General features: G+C 35.3%; 1 protein-coding gene across 2 annotated transcripts in view; it reads right to left on the reverse strand.

The window, feature by feature from the left end:
- Window positions 1-19,923, reverse strand: part of LOC144442539 (uncharacterized) — a 42,866-nt gene that overhangs the window by 15,522 nt on the left and 7,421 nt on the right. Inside the window, exons 2-20 of one of the 2 annotated variants that reach the window (XM_078131911.1) lie at window positions 15,444-15,497; window positions 14,830-14,919; window positions 11,988-12,032; window positions 11,345-11,452; window positions 10,566-10,643; window positions 9,817-9,894; window positions 9,280-9,342; window positions 8,503-8,580; window positions 6,969-7,055; window positions 6,054-6,080; window positions 5,664-5,717; window positions 4,722-4,784; window positions 4,042-4,140; window positions 3,630-3,683; window positions 2,836-2,944; window positions 2,605-2,709; window positions 1,450-1,626; window positions 844-972; window positions 165-343 (exon numbers count right to left, since the gene is read on the reverse strand). In XM_078131911.1, the coding sequence (XP_077988037.1) occupies window positions 165-343; window positions 844-972; window positions 1,450-1,626; window positions 2,605-2,709; window positions 2,836-2,944; window positions 3,630-3,683; window positions 4,042-4,140; window positions 4,722-4,784; window positions 5,664-5,717; window positions 6,054-6,080; window positions 6,969-7,055; window positions 8,503-8,580; window positions 9,280-9,342; window positions 9,817-9,894; window positions 10,566-10,643; window positions 11,345-11,452; window positions 11,988-12,032; window positions 14,830-14,919; window positions 15,444-15,497 (1,677 nt within the window). Of the gene's footprint in view, window positions 1-164; window positions 344-843; window positions 973-1,449; window positions 1,627-2,604; window positions 2,710-2,835; window positions 2,945-3,629; window positions 3,684-4,041; window positions 4,141-4,721; window positions 4,785-5,663; window positions 5,718-6,053; window positions 6,081-6,968; window positions 7,056-7,119; window positions 7,649-8,502; window positions 8,581-9,279; window positions 9,343-9,816; window positions 9,895-10,565; window positions 10,644-11,344; window positions 11,453-11,987; window positions 12,033-14,829; window positions 14,920-15,443; window positions 15,498-19,923 lie in introns of those variants that run through there. The other variant, XM_078131912.1, reaches the window with a different exon arrangement.

Raw genomic sequence — 19,923 nt, forward strand, 5'->3', positions numbered from 1 at the left:
GGAGACTGTTCTCAACAAAAGAAGTAGATGGAATTGTTACTTACTGGAAGGAACTATTCTTAGGATGGGGGAGACTGTTCTCAACAAAAGAAGTATATGGCGTTGCTACTTACTGGAAGAAACTATTCTTAGGATGGGGAGACTGTTTTAAATTTGCTACTTACTGGACGACCTGCCTGACCAACATCTCCTTTGAATCCTGGAGTACCTTTACCACCTACTGGACCTGCTACACCAGTTGGACCAGGTGTACCAGGGGTACCTGGTGCTCCTGGGGTACCTGGGTCTCCCTTGTGTCCAGGTGGGCCAATCAAACATGGGCCGCATGGTTCTCCTTTTAAACCTGCAAATCACAATAAAGTAAACCCATCTGTTTCTGTATTTCTTGTCTGACTATCACCTTATCTACTGATTTATAATATTCAGCTCTAAAGAATAATGTTGAATGTTGTTCAGAAAACTTTACACCAGTCTTTGGTAATATCATCACAATCTTTGAATTTAGAAAAATTAGGTTTGAAATTAGAACAAAATTTTGGTACATCACACAGATATTTTAAAAGGGTTATCAAAGTACTGAAGAAGTACAGAGTACAAAAAACAATAGCTCTGATTTTTTTTTGTTATTTTTTGATTTGCAGGAACTTAGCAATGATTCAAACATGATAGCTGATCTGCATGTTGATACTTCTAGTGAAAATTTGTCAATGGAGGTATTATATTTTAATTCTAATTTTGCCAAATTTCTAGGATAAACACATGTTACAGGATTCATATTTACCAACTGTTACACTAAAGATCAGTATATTAGAAAGAAAGTGGTGGTCAATTAATTTTTCTCACCTTCTGGTCCTCTTGGACCAAATGGACCAGGTGGACCAAAGTCTCCTGATTCTCCAGCCATACCTCTTGGACCAGGAGCTCCTGGTGGACCACGACCATTCATACCTGAACCAGGTTCACCTTTAGGACCTGATAAACAAGATATTCATTCACAGTGTTATCATGTATATCATCAAACTTTCATTCCTAAAATTAATATTATTGATACATATACAGGAGATGAATGCATCTATCAAACTTTGCTTTATTATCAAAGTGAAGTGGTTTCTCACAAAAAATATTTTTACCTTTTTGAACTTGAGCAAATATTGTTTACAACCCATAACACCAAAGTAAAGCATTTTCTGTATGTACTACTATAGTTTATATAATCCATATCAAGTGTAAAAGTATACTGTTTCATTTGCTAATTGACTATATCAGAAAGGTCACATGCTGGGCTTGTAAATATACCAATTGAAACTGTATAATTTTATACTTGATATGAATGCCATAAACGAGTGTAGCACATAGAAAAAGTGCTTTACTTCAGTGTTACTCATTGTATATATCTGTAAGACATGATTGGGGATACAACTTCATTGCGCTCTCTTCTTAGTTACTTACCGAGTGGACCTGGATCACCAGGTGGGCCTGTAAGACCTGGCAGACCTGTTGGACCTGGTAAACCATCCATTCCTGGTGGACCAGTGAGTGATATTCCTGGCATACCCTTTTGTCCATCAACACCTGTTCTACCTGGTTCACCTGGATTACCTGGGGATCCTGGTATGCCTGGAAGACCTGTAATTTTAAAGACCAATGTCAGACTAGGATTAAAATTTGAGCGAGAAAAACAGTCGTCTTTGTAGTGCATTCTGATTGTCCTTGTTGTGTATTCTTTGAAAGATCCATAAGGAAAACCACGACCTTTTGAGCTTATTGTATTAATAGGCCATTCCAGACTGCAAACAGTCAATTAAGAATACAGCGCCCTCGCTCAAAAAGGGGTATCATCACCTCATAGTACCGTTTCTTACGAGCTTTGTCCCTCGGCATTGTTGAAGTGTAAATCAGAGATGTTTTTTTGTATTGTTCAGACATTGAGGAAAGCAGCAGTGCTCTATGATTAACCAAGTAACCTATACAATGTATACCCCCAAGGTACACACAGACAGGAAGTAGAGCGCCACCATGTCAAATTTTGGAAAGGCCCATTGAAGTTTTGAGTACTGTTTTGAAATCAATTGTGATTAGGTTTAAAAAAAAATTGTGTGGTTCCCATTACATTCACCTTTTGAATAGGTGGGGTAGGTAGGTTTTTAATTTTATTTTTAAATTTTTTTTTTCAAATGTGAATAGGTGGGGTAGTTATGTTTTTCTGTTGTTTTCCATATGGTCTCTGTGTTATTGGTTTCTTCTCATCAGATGTACAGCCATTACAGATTGGAAGAACAGTTTTATGTTGTCTTTTTCAGTTGATGTCAGTTTCTGCATCCACTGTTTCTTGCAAGACTTCACAATTTTCGTGATTTTCTTATTTATTTTTTTTGAATATGTAAAAATAAGTTTAGGGTCGTCGTGAAAAACTACCTAGGTGCGTTCGGGTAACTGGAACCAAACTACTTTTTTTATTTGCCCTTATAGAGCATCTACTAGGTAATAACACAATGTACATAGAGAGATTGGTTTCACTGAAAATATCATTTTCTGAAGATTAGTAATACATAGTCTACACTGCCAAAAAAATATTGATTCAAAATTGATCACTTGAACACATACCTGGTTCACCGGATTCTCCCTTCTCTCCACTGCCTGGTGGACCTTGGGGACCTTCTTGACCTTCTGGACCTGCTGGTCCTGGGAAACCTTCACGTCCTGGTGGACCTGCAAAGAGAAAAAAAAAGAAATGTTTTACTACAAAATATACATCATACCAATGTCTAACAAGAGTTTCTCTTCTGTTATACATCCAAATCATATATACCACCTATATGTAGAACTAATATTTACCTTGGAAGCCTTTCATACCCTCAGCACCTGGTAAACCTGGTTGACCATCACGACCTTGTGGACCAGGTGGTCCAATTTCACCCTGCCCGCCATTACTAGCTGATTCACCCTGTCATGGAAAATTGAAACAAGTACTGAGTAACCTTGTACATTCAACATATGTCTATAAATCATACTATTTGTACACACTACTAGTCTAGTTCCTATACAGCATCTTTACGTTTTACGATTTATACCTTCACTCACAGTCTAGTCAAAGCTGTTGCTCTAGAAGTCCTAAGATGCTATTTAAACTTCATCTACATTCTACAGACTCCATGGGTAGGCTGTATCACTCAGCCGTGTCCCACTCACAAGATGAGTGCGAATTTGGGGGGAACTCCTGGAGTAATGACTCAAAAAGTCAGGGATGATTACTAACATGGAGCCCACAGGTGCTATGTTTGCCGGGCCTGGGTGACTCTGGGATAGCCTGTGGACTGACTGGGAAAGCCTTGACAGTTCCACAGCAATGTGATATAGAGCATGCAATGCAGCCCTGTCACAGAGTCCCAAACCCGAATGGATCTCTGTAGCATTTGTGTGTGTCTTTGTTTGTATTTGTCTGCATAACAGAAAATCGCTGGGAGGAATTCCCAGCACAAAAAAAATGTAAAAAAAAAAACAATTTTTAAATTTTTTAAAGAAAATGTTCATCCTGCATTGTCAATTCTCATCTTAGGCTATGACAAATCTATTTCACCCTACATAATGAGACTTGCTTTTAATCTGACTTTATAAATACATATACTTACTGGTGGGCCTTGAAGACCACGTCTTCCTTCTGGACCAAGGTTACCCTTTTCACCCTAGAATGAAAGTTTGAAATTGGTATGAATTTTCTGTAATGTATGTGGGTATAAGACTATGTGTGTGCCTTTGTGAATAACTATGAAAGTGTATGCATAATACCGTTTGTGTTTATACTAGCAAGTTAAACAGTAAGTGTGTATTTTGTTGTGTGTATTTGTGTGTGCGTGCGTGCATGCGTGTGTGTGTGTGTGTGTGTGTGTGTGTGTGTGTGTGTGTGTGTGTGTGTGTGTTGTGTGTGGCTATATATGTGTACGAGTGTTGGTATATTGGTATACTAATATATGTTTGCGACATGTAATATTTGGTAGGCGTACAACATGATCTATATATATCATTTTCAACAGATGAACTTACTACTCCTCCTGGGGTACCAGGTAATCCTGGAATACCTGGGGTACCTTTGTCTCCTTTAAATCCAAATGGTCCAGGGCCGCCATCTTTACCACGTTTACCCTGTCAAGTAAAATATCATACTTATTAAATCTCCATGGCAACATAAATGGACCAAGGTCGTTACGTTGTTTACCCTGTCATATATGTCAAAACATGATCTATGAAAATTATTAATAACAGAAATGACCAGGACAGCCTTAATTTGTACATACAGTTTGTCAAGTCAAAACAGGATGTTGGCTATGTTTCTATGACAACAGAAATGACCAGGACTACCATCTATGTTTACCTCATAAAGTCAATTATGAGGTTATTTACATATCTATGGCAACAGAAAGTTAACAAGATGGAAAATTAATTTCTGTTGTCTGATGATAAAATATTCATTGTTATAGATTCATCCCCAACTGAGAGGTGATTTCAAATTTTGGCCATCATATGTCTGTGGTGTATACTGGTATACATGTATGTACAGGCCAAGATCATTATGAATTTTCACACATCATGAGAACACACACTGTGAACATTCCAATTTTCTAAACTTTCATAAAATATGATATAAATCTATAATGAATAGATTTGAAGAACGAGACAAATTTTACTTGATTTGGTATTTTTATTACATATTGAGTTTTTCTTACCTTTTTACCAGCAGGACCGGGTTCACCTTTCTGACCTTCACTCCCTGTTGGACCACCTGGTCCCTATAAATCAAGAACAGACAATAGAAAGTTAGACCCACAACAACAGCTACAAGTTATTTATCACTATGCCATGCATCAGCCAAGTTGAACAAATAATATGGAATATATACTCTGGTCGTTCTCCGTCACGACAACATGTGACTATGTCACTGGTTCTGCTTTTGTTTGAAATATGAATCAAAATGTTCAAAATTGCCATTACTTTCCCTGATTTTTTTTTTATATTACTGGCACTGGTATAATTACATTATTCCCCAATATTTTTCTTCATTCAGCCGAAAATACCCATGACCTAAGGGTTGTCACTACTCGTCTAGCAGCTCTTAGTGACAAGGGCCCCTTAGGTCACTCATATTGGGAGATCATATCTCTAATTGTCAATCTTATGACTGAATCATTTAAGGTCTGCAATATACATTTGATCTCCTTCAGCAAGACTAGCAATAACGGGCTGACTGACACATTTATATGCAGACTAGGGAGTCACAAGTAAAGATTACAAATCAAAATATACCCCCCTATTATAATAGTGATTTGTATCATTTGCAAAGCGTAGATGTGACTGTTCTACATACAGTATATAGCCCTATATACTTCTAGATCACAAGTGTTTGTTCTTCTATAAAGTTACCATTTCGATCGCTTTAAATACCCTGTTTCCTAAACACCCTGAGAAAATATAAAAACTAGTGAGAAATTAAATGCATCTATCTGTTTCTTACTGAATTGGCAATAAAACTTAATTAAAGTTCATATTTCCTGGTAGAGTAGAAACCCAAATGCTAAATCTATACAAAAATCAGCCTCAATGGTCATACTGCAAAAGAGAATGTATGTAATATGTGAGATAGCAACTGAGATATTCAGTCTCATACACACCTCAGGCCCATCAGCTCCTGGTGGTCCCTTCATTCCGACGTCTCCTTTTTCACCCTGTAACACAATGGGTAACAAAATGGTCAGAATATGACAGTAATAATTTATACAATATTTATAAAAGTACTCTATACATTGTCATTTTTGTAATATCTCGTAATATTTTCGGAATGTTGTTGCTGTTTTTTTTAGTAGTATATCTCTTGTTGTTGTTGTTGTTTTTGTTGTTGTTGTAAAATCAAAAAAAAAACATGGCACAAATATTCTTTTGGTTAATGTTTTTTACATGAGTAACTTCTACTAGGTTTGTTCAGCTGCATAGAATACAACTTCTGATTTGATTATGACACTACTCAAATTCTAAGATTGACTAAATAAAATAGAAATATTTACCCTTTCTCCTTCCTCTCCTGGTTCTCCCTGTTAACATTAAATAGAAACAAAACAAACAAAAAGTCAGTAAAAATAAAATGACCATTCAGAACTATAGGTCTGTTATTTTTGTACTATATTTTTGTTAGATCACCATTGACAAAACTATCTACTTCTTTGATTTTATTTCTAAAGGTTAGAATTCAAGGAGGACCATAGAGCTTAGGTGTCATTGCTGTTTCACCTTTTAATTCACAAATCCATATCATAGTCACACTAAAAACATTCTCCATTTCTTATGCTACTCTTAAAATGCAACTTAAACGTTTTCCTGTTTGCCACAATCATTTACAGCATCCAAAATACTGGTTTAATTATAAGCATGTGGCCTTTCCAAATGTAGTCAGCTAACAAACAGCAAACTGATTACAGTGTAATGAGAGTGTCACAATTTAAGCAGGCATCCTATGACATTTATGTTTACTAATAGAATACTTTTTACATTTGATATGGATGCTATAAACCTTTGTGTTAAGTAGGGAGAATGCTTTAGTTGGGTGTTAGGGGTTGTATCTGGGTTGGATGCTATAAACCTTTGTGTTAAGTACAGAAAATGCTTTAGTTGGGTGTTAGGGGTTGTATCTGGGTTGGATGCTATAAACCTTTGTGTTAAGTAGGGAGAATGCTTTAGTTGGGTGTTAGGGGTTGTATCTGGGTTGGATGCTATAAACCTTTGTGTTAAGTACAGAAAATGCTTTAGTTGGGTGTTAGGGGTTGTATCTCTGAGGATTGATTTGGTTTTAACTTAATGGTCAGGTGTAGATTACTGACCATGGAAATCAATGGGTAGATTACTGACCATGGTTTAGTTTGCATATGGTAACAAATATACATTACCTGTAGTTGTCACACACTGGTAACAGTGACAATACTTACCTTTTCTGAATAGGATGGTTTTCCTCCTTCACCTGGAGGAAATGTAGGTGAAATAGTACCGGGAGGTCCTGGCACACCTCTACCACCCTGGAATAATAATAAAACTACCAAATGGAATGGCTAAAATGATGTGATATAAGTGCATACTTACAGGGATGATTGTTATCTGGGTTGGACCTTCAGCTTCGGGACTGGTACTTGGCAGAACTCCAGGTGGACCCGGGGGACCTCTACCTCCCTACAAGGTTATTAGAAGCACAAGCAGAAGCAACAACAAGCACAAGGCAATTAATGCTAGAAGCAATTAAAGCAATCCATTTATCATCTACAGGTATAGCTTATGACCACAGCTATTTCCCACATGGTATTAACGCATTCTACAGTGTTATGTGCAGTTTGTTTTTGTCAGGATTATAACTATAGCTTGCTCTGATTGGATGATATTACAAAGGTACAATTGGTTGAAAGCTTGTTTGGATTGGATGACATGATAAGTACACCGGGGTGATAGTTCATTTTGATTGGATGATATGATAAGTACACCTGGTTGATGGTTCATTTTGATTGGATGATATAAGTACATATGGTTCATGTCACTGCTTAGTTCAGTATGGGAAAACTAGAGTTTTTCCACAGTAATGATCTTGAAAGGCTTATGTCTATTTTTACAGGATTCTTAAAATTTCCCCAAAAATATCCACACACACACACACACACACACACACACTCACACACACACACACAAATAACTTTTGCATATATCTAAAAAATATCAATTATTGTCACTACCACCAAATTATAGAGCTCTAAACAGAAACAAAATGTGAATGATAAAATATTTAGCATGCATTAAACTAATACTATGGCATTAGAGGATTTGACAAACTACTTGTACTGGGTTTTTATACACAGAGATTCAGTGTAATAAATTGTTAAGTTACAGCAGTGGAAGGTTACAGGTACTACGTTATTGCAATAAATTTTGTACACAGTGAGCCAATATTTTCTATGCGATATGCTCACGCTTTTTTCCCTTACTATTATACGGGAGATAGGATATATTTGATCAGGTCTTTCACTTTCACGTTCTTGTAACTCGTGTTCTGAATGTGGGAAACAGTCATCCCTTTCCCCTGTGGTATGAAGTTCTTCAATAATATAACCCACGAAAAAATATGTTTGCTTGAATGAAGTGTGAGCCAAGGAAAGACTTCACACGAAGACAATTTCAGGTAAAAACAAAAATACAACAGCAGATGTCTTTGATGCCTTGGAGATAAATTGTACTTAAACAATATGATTAATAAATATTCTGTAATATCATGAAATCAAGAGATATCTTTAAATGTATACTTTATTTTCTTGTAAGAGGCACAATTGTTTGAAAGGTACTCCCAATTAAATAACTTGGATACAAAGAATGTGATAAAAACATTTTTTTTTTCTTTTGAAGTTTTCAAAACGTACATTTTTTTTCTTATGAAGTTTTCAAAACGTCACTGAATTGTGACCTTTGTTTTGACCTCTGACCTACCTTTTGACCTTTAGGACCTTGGAAACCGAGACCCATTTCACCTTTTAGACCTGGTGTACCACTGAATCCCCTGTCACCCTATCGATGATAAAAAAAGACAATGCATTTTTACAGGATTAGTTGAATTATAAAGAACCGTAATTTGAACACTTTGTTCATAAAATGACCAACTTTTTATAATTGAGAAATTATAACAGGTACATTCATGCAACAATGTTATAATTTTCTAAGCATCTATCGTTTATGCTATATCTCTCTCTAAATGGCCTTAGAGGGCAGTATTGGTAAAATCATATTTAAGTGGCTCAAGCTGAGTTTTATAAACATTCACTCTGACCATTGTGGGAGGTTAATTTTATCAGTAGCTGTAGATTAGGTATTACGATAACCACAAATAATCCCATAGTCCTTTGCGTCTGAGCATGCTCAGTCTGGATTGCAAGTTTCCTATTAGAATCAGAATACTAAGGGTACCTTTTAAATATGCATAAAAAATTATGCCTAAAAGACGTATCGACTCAGCTATCACCCCTTTAAAATCAAATCTCGGTTTACACAAAATTTCAACTTTTCTATGCCTGAATGTACAATATGAACATACTGATCCTAACATCAAATATTCTGTAGTACATATCTTTGATTTTTTGTAAACATCAGAGGTGATTGGCATATTCTCTGCCAGTCTTCTGATATTCTGTTTCAATTTAAATAAACCCATAATCTTTATCATTCGTTTTTTTTATGCACGGCTACAAAACTGAAAGTGATTCCCATTACCTTTGGACCTGAATCACCACGTTCACCTGCTGGGCCTTCTAAACCATTAAAACCTGGTTGTCCCTGTAAAAAAAATGCACCATTCAATATCAACACTAATCTCTACTACAGAATCCTAAATCTATAATGCCCATAATACCTTGTATATTCCATTCAATTCAATACCTTAAATTAGGTTAAATCCTACAATGGGAAATTTCCATTTGACATCTCAGAAATCACAATATAGAAATAAAACACTATCACAGACAACACACATCAAAAAACATACAATAATACTACATAGATCTATAAAAGAAAATGTACGAAATACGACAGACTTTTCTGGTGGACAGCCAAGAACTAGGTCGGTAGGCACTTTTGGAGGGAGAAGTATTGAACTGTGTGATATGGGGGGGGGGGGGGGGGGGGGGGGCATGGGAGGGGTGTCTGTTTTTTACTTCTTTGATTTACATGAATTTCACTTTCAGCATTCTACAAAATTCTGGGTGTATTGTCTGATTTTGTGCAAATAATGAAGAGGAACTGATAACTCACTGGGTTGCCATTACGACCTGGAAGGCCTGGTTCTCCTTTGAATCCTGTGGTACCTTCACCTGAATCACCTGGTTCACCCTAGGAAACAGAACACATGACTCTCATATTACTAATTAGTTGTATATGGAGATAATTCAAAGTAAATATAATTATCTACTGGAACAACAGAAATGCAAGCATGAATGATATTTTGAAATATGAATTGATATTTTCCTTGATCAAGGTAAAGAGCACAGCACAACTATAGTTATCTCGTCAATTTTTTATTAGTATACTCTTTCAGAACACTATTTCTTTAAAGGGGGACTTCAACATATTGTTTTTAAATAAGTGTTGATAAATAGTTGTTAGAGGTATTCAAGATATACGCTAGAAACAATAATTTACCCCTAGATCTCAAGATAAATGTGATCCACAGTATCTGACTTGCCCCTTTAAAAATTAGAATCTATTTTAATGTAAAACTGTATTCAAACAATCACGTATAAACTCCAATGACACATTCTCGCACACCAGAACTGTTATTTCTTCCACGACACTGTGAAATCACATTTGGACGGTGCCGTAAAAGAGGCTATGGTTTATGACGATGCAATGACGAGTCAATTGGTTTAAAAGCATTTTGTGTGTTGATGTTAGATGCTATATTGTAAAGTAAGGTATTCCCTTCCCATATTCACATTCCTTACATGAACAATGGTTATTATCAATACATTGGACTGACTGTTCTTTCTGTGGGCTAAACTTACCTTAGGACCTGGCAGACCTGAAGGACCTTCGGGACCGGGAGTTCCACCACCTGGTGCACCTGGTTCACCAACATCTCCCTGTTAACAAGAGAAGACCAAAGTTATGTATTAAACTACATCACAGCATTATCACATACAAAAACATCACTAACACATGGCATCCTCTGGACCAAAATTTTATGCAAAACGCAGCTGGAAGCATTATATGCAACAATAAAATGCAGAGAGTAACTTGTCAACTAAGATGGTTTAAATTTGGATGTGGAAATAAAACATTTGAGAATAAACCGTGGTGGCTCAATCATATTTGTACCATATTTCAGAGTTTATAATTTCTGCACAGAAACATTCCTATTTTTTTATGTGAAATAGTCTTCAACAATCTTTTGTTTATAAATAAACAAAGTAGTTTGACATCCTTTACACATGAAAGGTCAATTGTGAAATATACTAACATTGTTGGTCTGCTAAAAAAAATTATAATGCAAATTTGACATGTGACTGTCATGTGACACAAACATGACAAAGCAATGATCCAAATGTGTATTGGCTGTTTTTGCATCTCGCGGCAGATCTCATGAGATCCTGCATGATCCGAAGCTGAAAGTGTCAAACACTTAGCAACACTATTGTTCTCAACATCATCACACATGGCCACGGTGCAAGCTTGACCATGATCACATTTCACAACCATTGTTGCTAGGCATATTTGCATATCGCACGAGATCTGCAACAAAATGTAAAATCCCTTATTTTGAAGGGAAAAGAAAAGTGCTTACCTTGGTACCATTGCAACCTGGCTCACCATGGTCACCAGCTGGACCTTCAATACCGTGCATTCCTGGAATACCTGGTACACCTGGGAAGCCTGGTGGACCCATTCGACCCTTTGGTTATAATGAAATAAAACATATTAACATTTCATTTTGCATTAGCATATTACATATTTCCATTTGACAATGATATAAACTATAAACTTGTCAATGTACATTGAAGTATATTTTTAACTTGTACTTTATTTTAGGTTCAATACCTGAACAAAGTAGGACGGGATGCCAAAACCTCAAAGATTTCCCATCATCCTCTTGGCATCATGAAAGCCATACGCTAAACCACTTCACTTCTTTTAAAGTAGTACCAAAACTTGTATGTAACCATGAGACTCACAATTCTACCTTCCTGGTCTCCATTTACGAGAGAAACTACACTATCAACTAGAAGACCTCTCTTAGTAAATTTGAACAAACAAAACAGTTCTTCTAAAGGTATTTTGATGTTGTAGTCAGCTATCATCTTTTTTTTTACGAATTTCAGTTTAGAGTATATCCCGCTGGTATTCATCTGACATTGGCCTTTCTGTAATAAGGCCTGTTTTTGTACTATTTCAGATGAGAATTGCGCCCTCTAGTGTCAAACACTTACCCTTATTCCTTTTGGTCCAAAAGCCCCACCTTCACCTTTTTGACCCTGTAATACAGAACCACATAACATTTCAATCAACATTTAAAAAAAACAAATAAGTATTTTTGACATTTAAGTGATTTGGAAATAGTGAGGATAGTTTTGATATAAATATATATATAGTCATATTTAAACACTTCTTAAGTGTCACCTTACAACTTACCTTTTTTATTTTTATTGTAATGTTTATTGCTACCAAACTAACAGATATGTACTAGACTTCAGTGTTGCATCAAATTGGCTTAGAGGGCACACTGACTACGATTATAACATAGTACAGACAAACTTCAATCCTGTTTTTTCCAACCTTGGAATTTTTGTGTATACCCCCCCCCCCCCCAGTAAAAATGATTAATCTAACATACTATAATTATTCCCATGAAGCTGTAACATAAAACATTTCAATATCTTGTAATATTTTCAGTCACCTATACTCATATTGTCTCTAAACTCACACAATTCTTTGTTTGTCTGCTGACTATTCAGACATCTGTATTTTGTCCTTCAACACTTCCTCTATTAAATATTGCCATACATCCATATAGACTCTAGACAGTGTAATTATTTTCCTACCATGTTAGCCCAAATATTTATTCAAGTAGATACAATTAGAGGAAACTAGTAATATTTTCACTCTTGACTGATTTCCACTATCCTTGATTTAAACCTAGCATGAGGTTCTTCTGACGTAATTTGTCGTAATTTGTCATTTTTTTAATATAATGATATCTCGAGAATGTTAAGATATGTTTGTCACTCCACAGGTGAGGGCCTACTCTATCTGAAAGGGGCTGAAAGTTGTGAGAAGGCACCCAATCACAACATACCTTACAGACTGTGATACCTTCAAAGTTTTGGATAAAGGGTACATGGCCTAGCTGAAGTGTCACTCAAGTGTTACTCATTCAACACCATGAACAATAAATAACCTCCATCAACAGAGGACTACCGGTACTGCTATTGGCAAAGTTCTTCAACAGTAACATCATTTAAATTTGTGTTTCTTTGTTTTGTAAGTTTACTAAGTGAGAGCACTACTTCACAGAGATCACAGGCTGTCAAATTTTCATAACACTTTTAACAGCACTCGCTTCACAATTTTTTCCTCCTGAAAAATACGTCCCAGTCTTCTATTTTATTCCTATTCAGAACTACAATCTCCTTCCTTCCTTATTCTCTACATAAATTCTAACGACTATAATCGCAATTTCCTAAATATCCTGTACTTTGATTTCTACACCCTTCCACTACTTTATGAGAAGTTTATATTGTCTGCTTTCTTTGGAAACCTACTTCCTGCTTCTCCTTCATCTAAATATTGAATTCAACTTTATTCCACCAGAAAATGAAGATGCGTGATATAATCATGAAAAAAACAAAAGATGTTAAAAGTTTATCATGGTTGCAGGTCTTGAGAGTCAAAATGTACACATCTTAAACCACATCCTAGGTGGCATAGAATTGTTTCAAGGAATATAGCTGTGTCCTCGCATTGTTATTTAGGTCATTGACTGTTATTGTTTCTGAACACAGCTGTTTTTATTCAGATTGTTTTACTCTAACAATGTCTGGCCTCTACATGTAATCTATTTCTGCCAATTTACCATTTTGTACAGGAAGGCCACCCTGTGAGAAAATGACTCCTGCTGAGACAGTCAGACATAATACTTATGGACTTGACGCTATAGAATACCCCAAGCTGAACTGTGAGGTCATTGTAATGACGTCATTAGTACTTGACACTATAGAATTTTACCAAGTTGAACTGTGAGGTCACTGTAATGACATCATTTCAGTTTACTCTTGGGATAACAAAATGGGATCACTAAAATTTATGAAGTGACCTCCTTAACTATTTACCATAACTATTTATGTGAAGTCAACAGGAAACTATGGATTAGAGTTAACATTTGGGTGTGAAAAACAGTTGTCTGGCAGAGTTATACATGTACAAAAGTTGGTCCTGAACAGAAGAATGATTCCATGCAACCCTTCTAGCTCATATGATGCAAATTGGAATATTTGTTAAAATTTTGGTAAGAAAAAATTGTCTGGCAGAGTTATAAAAAAGTTGGTCCTAAACAAAGAATGGTAATGTACAATACTTACGGCTTCACTGATATGATGATAGTGCAAGAATGTGAGACTCACACAACTATAAGCTATTCTTTCTATTAAATTCTAATTCTCGATCTCTACAATGTTTGAAATTTATAACGAACATTGCAAATTAATTTGTGAGTGTTTGACATGGGACTAATTTTTCTGTGTCAACTTTGTATTTTTAATACAGGATGTGTCATGCAATTAAATAGTTGTGTATGGAAACATGATATTCATTTGTTATGTTTTGTAACATAGTAATGTTCTTCTCCTAAACTTTTATATGATACTGGAACAGCTACTGATCTACTATAACAACATAGTATTATTTTATTCTATCTGTTTTAAGTTTAAGTACTAGTTCTTGATAAATTTCCAGACTTTTCTACCCAGGACTGACTTAACAGCATTCCGTTTCTATGGCATACTGTATGGCTTCCTGAACAATATTTGTCTACTGATGCAACATGTCTTATTTGATGAATTTCCCAATTCAGAACAGGCTATACAGAATTCCTGTTTCTACACTGTACTCTCAAAACAATATAGCATAAATTCTTGACAGAGATTTACTTTTTATTCAATTTTTGTTCAATAAATAATACTAGACCTCATTTACTAATACTAGCTTTGATTCATGACATAAATTTAAAATAATATTTTTTATGATATAAATTCTCTCCCTGTAATGATAACTTACCAAAAGGCCCCTTGGTCCTTGTGGTCCTTCAGGTCCGGGGAAACCTGGTAAACCTGGTGGTCCCTGAATTCCTGGCAACCCTGAGGCACCCTAAGGAAGATAACACAGAATGATACAACAATATGCATTTTGATATGTCAATACAAACCCTTATGAAAACACAATGAAAACTGGGAGGGTCTCAACAAAACTCAAATCATTAAAAGTTCTCCAAAAGGGGTCATATTTATAATCTATTACTGACCATGCTCAGAGATTTATGGTTAATTTGGGTAGCACAAATTTGTAAACAAAACATATATATAATGCCTTGTTTTGATCTATATTTCTGTTTTATCAATTCAAAAACTGAGCTTTCTACTAATTCTGTAAACAAGCTGACATATGCCATAGGTTACTTGATGAATCGCAAATGATATCTATTTTCAGATAACTTTTTGGTTGGGAAATTTTTTCGGAAATAGTGACTGGAAACCATTTTTTTTTCAAAACAAGTGATGACACTAGATTAAACATGTTTGGAATAGTAAGTGATGAATTACAAAACAGTTTCTAAATGTTTTTCAAGATATCAAGTTTCGGTTGGGAGTTCACATAACTTTTCATATACTTACTCTTTCTCCTTTGGTAGCATTGCAATAACATCTAGGTGTACATCCTGTGCAAGCCTGTAGACAAAACAATACAGACTTGTTAGTTACAAACATTTCATCTAACCCATCACACAATGAGAGGAACAACTAGATAATGAAAATATTCACACAGGATGTAAATTATATACTTCTTTCTGGAAAATGATTTGGGTGATTGGAATAATATGGGATATTTGATAATGTTGAAAATCACTTTCTTATCTTTGCCTGTATAGCCTTGATGGGAAAGTGTTCAAAAATAATAAAATAATTTAAGAAAGCGTATGCATAAAATTGGAAATAAAATATACACACAACTATATAAACACACTTGTATACATACATACATACATACATACATACATACATACATACATACATACATACATATACATACATACACACACATCCACTCTTACTTTTTAAAGAAGTTGATACATCATTGAACATTTGTCTTTGATTGTAACCATGGCAATTAAGTTTGTGAAAAATAACCTGTCTGCTATTCTTTGTATCAATTTTCTAATACCATTCATGAAATAAATTAACAAGTGCCATGAAAAGAACTTTTTGATACGGAGTGGTCACAATGAAGTGCACTGTTGCTTTCATCTCATAATCTCTGTTGCCGACCAGAGCAGCATATTGCTTACAGTTAAGGCTTTATATAAATACAGACTTAATATTTGGTCCACATGGGAACAATTACTTCCTGTGCAGTTCATAAGGTTTGTTTCCTTCTGGGTTCCTTAGCAGTTGAAAATGAACACTATATACTTTCATAGCACAAGATGAAGCGACTAGATTAGGTTACAGTCATTGTATTGCCCACCTTGGAATACTCATTACGAAGACATCAGGATCAAATTAAACTGAAACATTATAGTGTAGATTTGGTTAGTGAGAACAATAATGACCACAAACATTGGGAATAAAAGGTGTTTGAATTGTGTTCTTTTTTTTGATAACTTGGAAAGATTAGATTCACCCCAGGTTCATGACACTCAGGTCACCTTCCCTTTCAATGGAATAGTGCCCTCTAGTGTCAAGCCTGGTTTCTCCCGGTCTCCTGGTTTCTAGTTCTACCTGCAGTGTATGTTATGATTTCTATACAAAGAAACAGTTTGTCAAATTCTATCAGCTACTATCATTCTTATTTAAAATTTGTTGTTAACAACTTTATGAAATTTTATTATTTTTTATATATATATATTCTTTATTTCAGGCCATTAAAAAAGTCCCATACAACCACAAAAAAATAAAAATACTATAGAAAAAAAACTAATTATACAATACAAGTCGGTAATTTTTCCAGAAACTGGAGTAAAAATAATTGTCGGAGAGAATACACGTCTTAATTATTTCATTGTGACTCTCGTGTAGCCGTTCACCAAATTTGAACAATGGGGGGGGGGGGGGGAGTGATTGGTCGGGATGGGACTTACAACAATGTATCATCCTTATGGAAAGAATGCCTTCTAAAATCTACTATTTATGCTTTTAATGCACTCAGCTGCTACAACTGCTTCACATAATTTTCCATTAGAAAATGCATCTATACAGAATTATCTATTCCAGACAAGAGTCTTCCTATGATGAGTTAGCAAAAATTCAATTATCCTGTATAAATTTCACTGTACTGGATTTAAGATATTACAAGAATGTTACATGCTATGTTAAATCAAATCGGCTTTCTAGCAATGTTGGGAACAAACTCTTCTTTGTTAGCTAGGAGGAGTAGAACTTGGTTTCCAGTTCACCTTATTATCACTTTCATCATTCAATTACATAGTCAATTTACAGTGGTGGAATACTTCACACTTACAAAGTATTTTCCTCTACAGGTGACTTCACAAGGGTACATATCTCACACATCAAGTCTCAAGGGACTATCAGATTAAACAGATAGTATTATATAGGACTGGTGATAACAGTGGGTCAAAGGAACAGGGCAAATGAATAGTAGTAAGGAGGCGGATTTTTATGTTCTCTGAAAGAAGAGACCAAGTGATGTTTATTGTAAACAGGTACAAGTTTTTCTTAAGTGAGTTTCCTAATTTGAAAGGTATCAATGAACAGAACTTGATACTTCAATAACTTCTCACAGGTGAGTTGACAACTAAAGCCTTCTTTATGTTGCGTGTCACGTTAACTTGACTATACACCTGTGTTTGTCTAAATTTCACTGCTTTTCTGTTTTTCCACCAAGGGCACCAAGATTATACGCCTGATTTATTTCAACCTATAGAAATTTTATTCTAAAACTACCAGAGCGTTGCTTGAATTATTGTGTAAATCTATTTTGTCTTCTGCATTGACTCTATTTATTTCGACATAAAAGGCAAAAAACTAAAATTTTGTTTTAAAGACAAAACAAGTTGTACTGAACTTTGTCTCTTGCAAGCTCATACAAATATACAAATGAAAAAGTAAAATTTTGTTCACAAGAAAATATTGATGAATACCGCTTTGAGTAGAGGGAAGTACAAATGAGTGCAGATAAGTGATCCTCAGTCTGCACTATGAAGATCCTTGAAGTTTTCAATTCCTTCTGAAGTTGTTTTTGAAAGCTTAATTTCTTTTTTATCAGCTGTCGTACAAGAAGCCTGCCTGTTACGAAATCATCTGTTCACTTTGGCACCAAGAATACTGGTATCAGTGAGAGACATCAAAATATTTGGAAGTAAATAGAGCATGAATGTGTGTTGGCACTGAGACTCTCTCTATATATATATATATATTGTGTGTGTGTGTGTGGTACATTGTATCACAAGCCATCAACACTGATAATGGTTTTATCTAATGTGATTCAAACTCATTATATAGATTTATCATAAAGATTTAATAATTATAATAAGAGGTATTTGATTTAGTCTTTTCATAGTATTACCATACAAACGTAATATCCAAGATGTTTTCTTTTTCAATTTCATTGACGATATTAATCTGTATAAGTTACGTAAATCATTACGAAATGGAAGACTTCAATAAAGGTTGAATGGGACGGATCACAGTCACTGTGATGCAGTGCTAATTTATGTCTCAAAGTTTTAGACCTGGTCCATTAATATCTTTGTGGAATGTAGACACTATTTATGTCTACATCACTGATCAGTGACTGTGATAACTCTGGCGAGAGTAACCAGAGTGCTAGACAGAGCATAGACATGCTACTCTTTATAATTTGTGTGTTACAGCATGTGATCAGTTGAACTACATGTGGAGTTGTACTATTTGATTTTACAGTAGTTTTGAAAATTATCTACTTCTTTCCCTAAACCACAATTTGGAGGCCGGAATAAAGCAATTGTTTCTACTCTTTCACTCAAAAGTAAGTAGTAGGGCTGGGATGGTGGGTGGTGGTGGGGGTGGGGGTGTGGGCTCAATCGTTAAAAGCCTATTTTAGATTAGGATTCAAATTTAGATGTGACGGCTGTTTGGCAGAGCTACAGAAAAGTTTGGTCTAGAAAAAAAAATGATCCTTAGTATACTCCTTTTGGCTCCACTAATAAGATAACACTCATGTGAGAACCTGAGATTGAATCTAAAGCCTTTAAGCTTGCATTTCAACTGCTTACTGGGTGGTATTGACCAATAGCTATCGGCATGGTGATTAAGAATCCTGCTTATATAGTGTTACTGTGCACAGTTGAACTAATCCATGGACTATGAATAGGAACAAGGCAGACAACTTTATTGAGAATATATTCTAATCTGTCTGGGTGCCTTGGAGGGGTAAATGCATCACAAATCAAGTGTAGAAATACCTGCCAGTCTCAAAAACACCTCACTCTTTTTGTAATACAATGTACTGCAAACATAATGGAATAATCTCAGTTCAACAACAAACCCTTTTCTGCTACAGATATTTACATGTCTGCTTTAACACTAATTTTCCTCCAGACAAAGTTATACTGAAAGCAGAGCAATCTTCTCTTTTGTTATTAGTCCCTTCTCATCAAATGTAACTGCTTGAGGTCAGACTTCTTATGAAATCCAGTGTTTGTCAAAAGTATCTTGTAAGTATTAATAACATGTCTACTACTCTCTGGATCTATGTAGTCTAGTTCCTATACAGTATCATTATCATTTACACCTCCAGTGTGCCCTCTAATCCAATTTGACGTGCCACTGACACACACAATTTCTAGTGATGCACCAAAATTTGGTGTTCCCCTATCTCTTTACTATGTGTTCCCCTATCTCTTTATGTGGTGACTCGCAAGAAATCCCAGTTTTTATCATTTTGACTCACAACAACAAAATTTGACTATCATTAGACTTAGAGGGCACACTGCAACCGAGAGGCATCCAGACTATGATCTGTGACACTGCTACCTTCTTTTTTCTTCGCTATCCATGGATAGAGAATGACTTTCAAGTAGAGTCATTGATCCAACATTAGTAGACATATTACTATCTAAGAATATTTTGGTTCCGAACAATGCATTTGTTTTCACAT

This window comes from Glandiceps talaboti, chromosome 11, assembly GCF_964340395.1.
Source record: "Glandiceps talaboti chromosome 11, keGlaTala1.1, whole genome shotgun sequence".
Taxonomy (NCBI): Eukaryota; Metazoa; Hemichordata; class Enteropneusta; family Spengelidae; genus Glandiceps; species Glandiceps talaboti.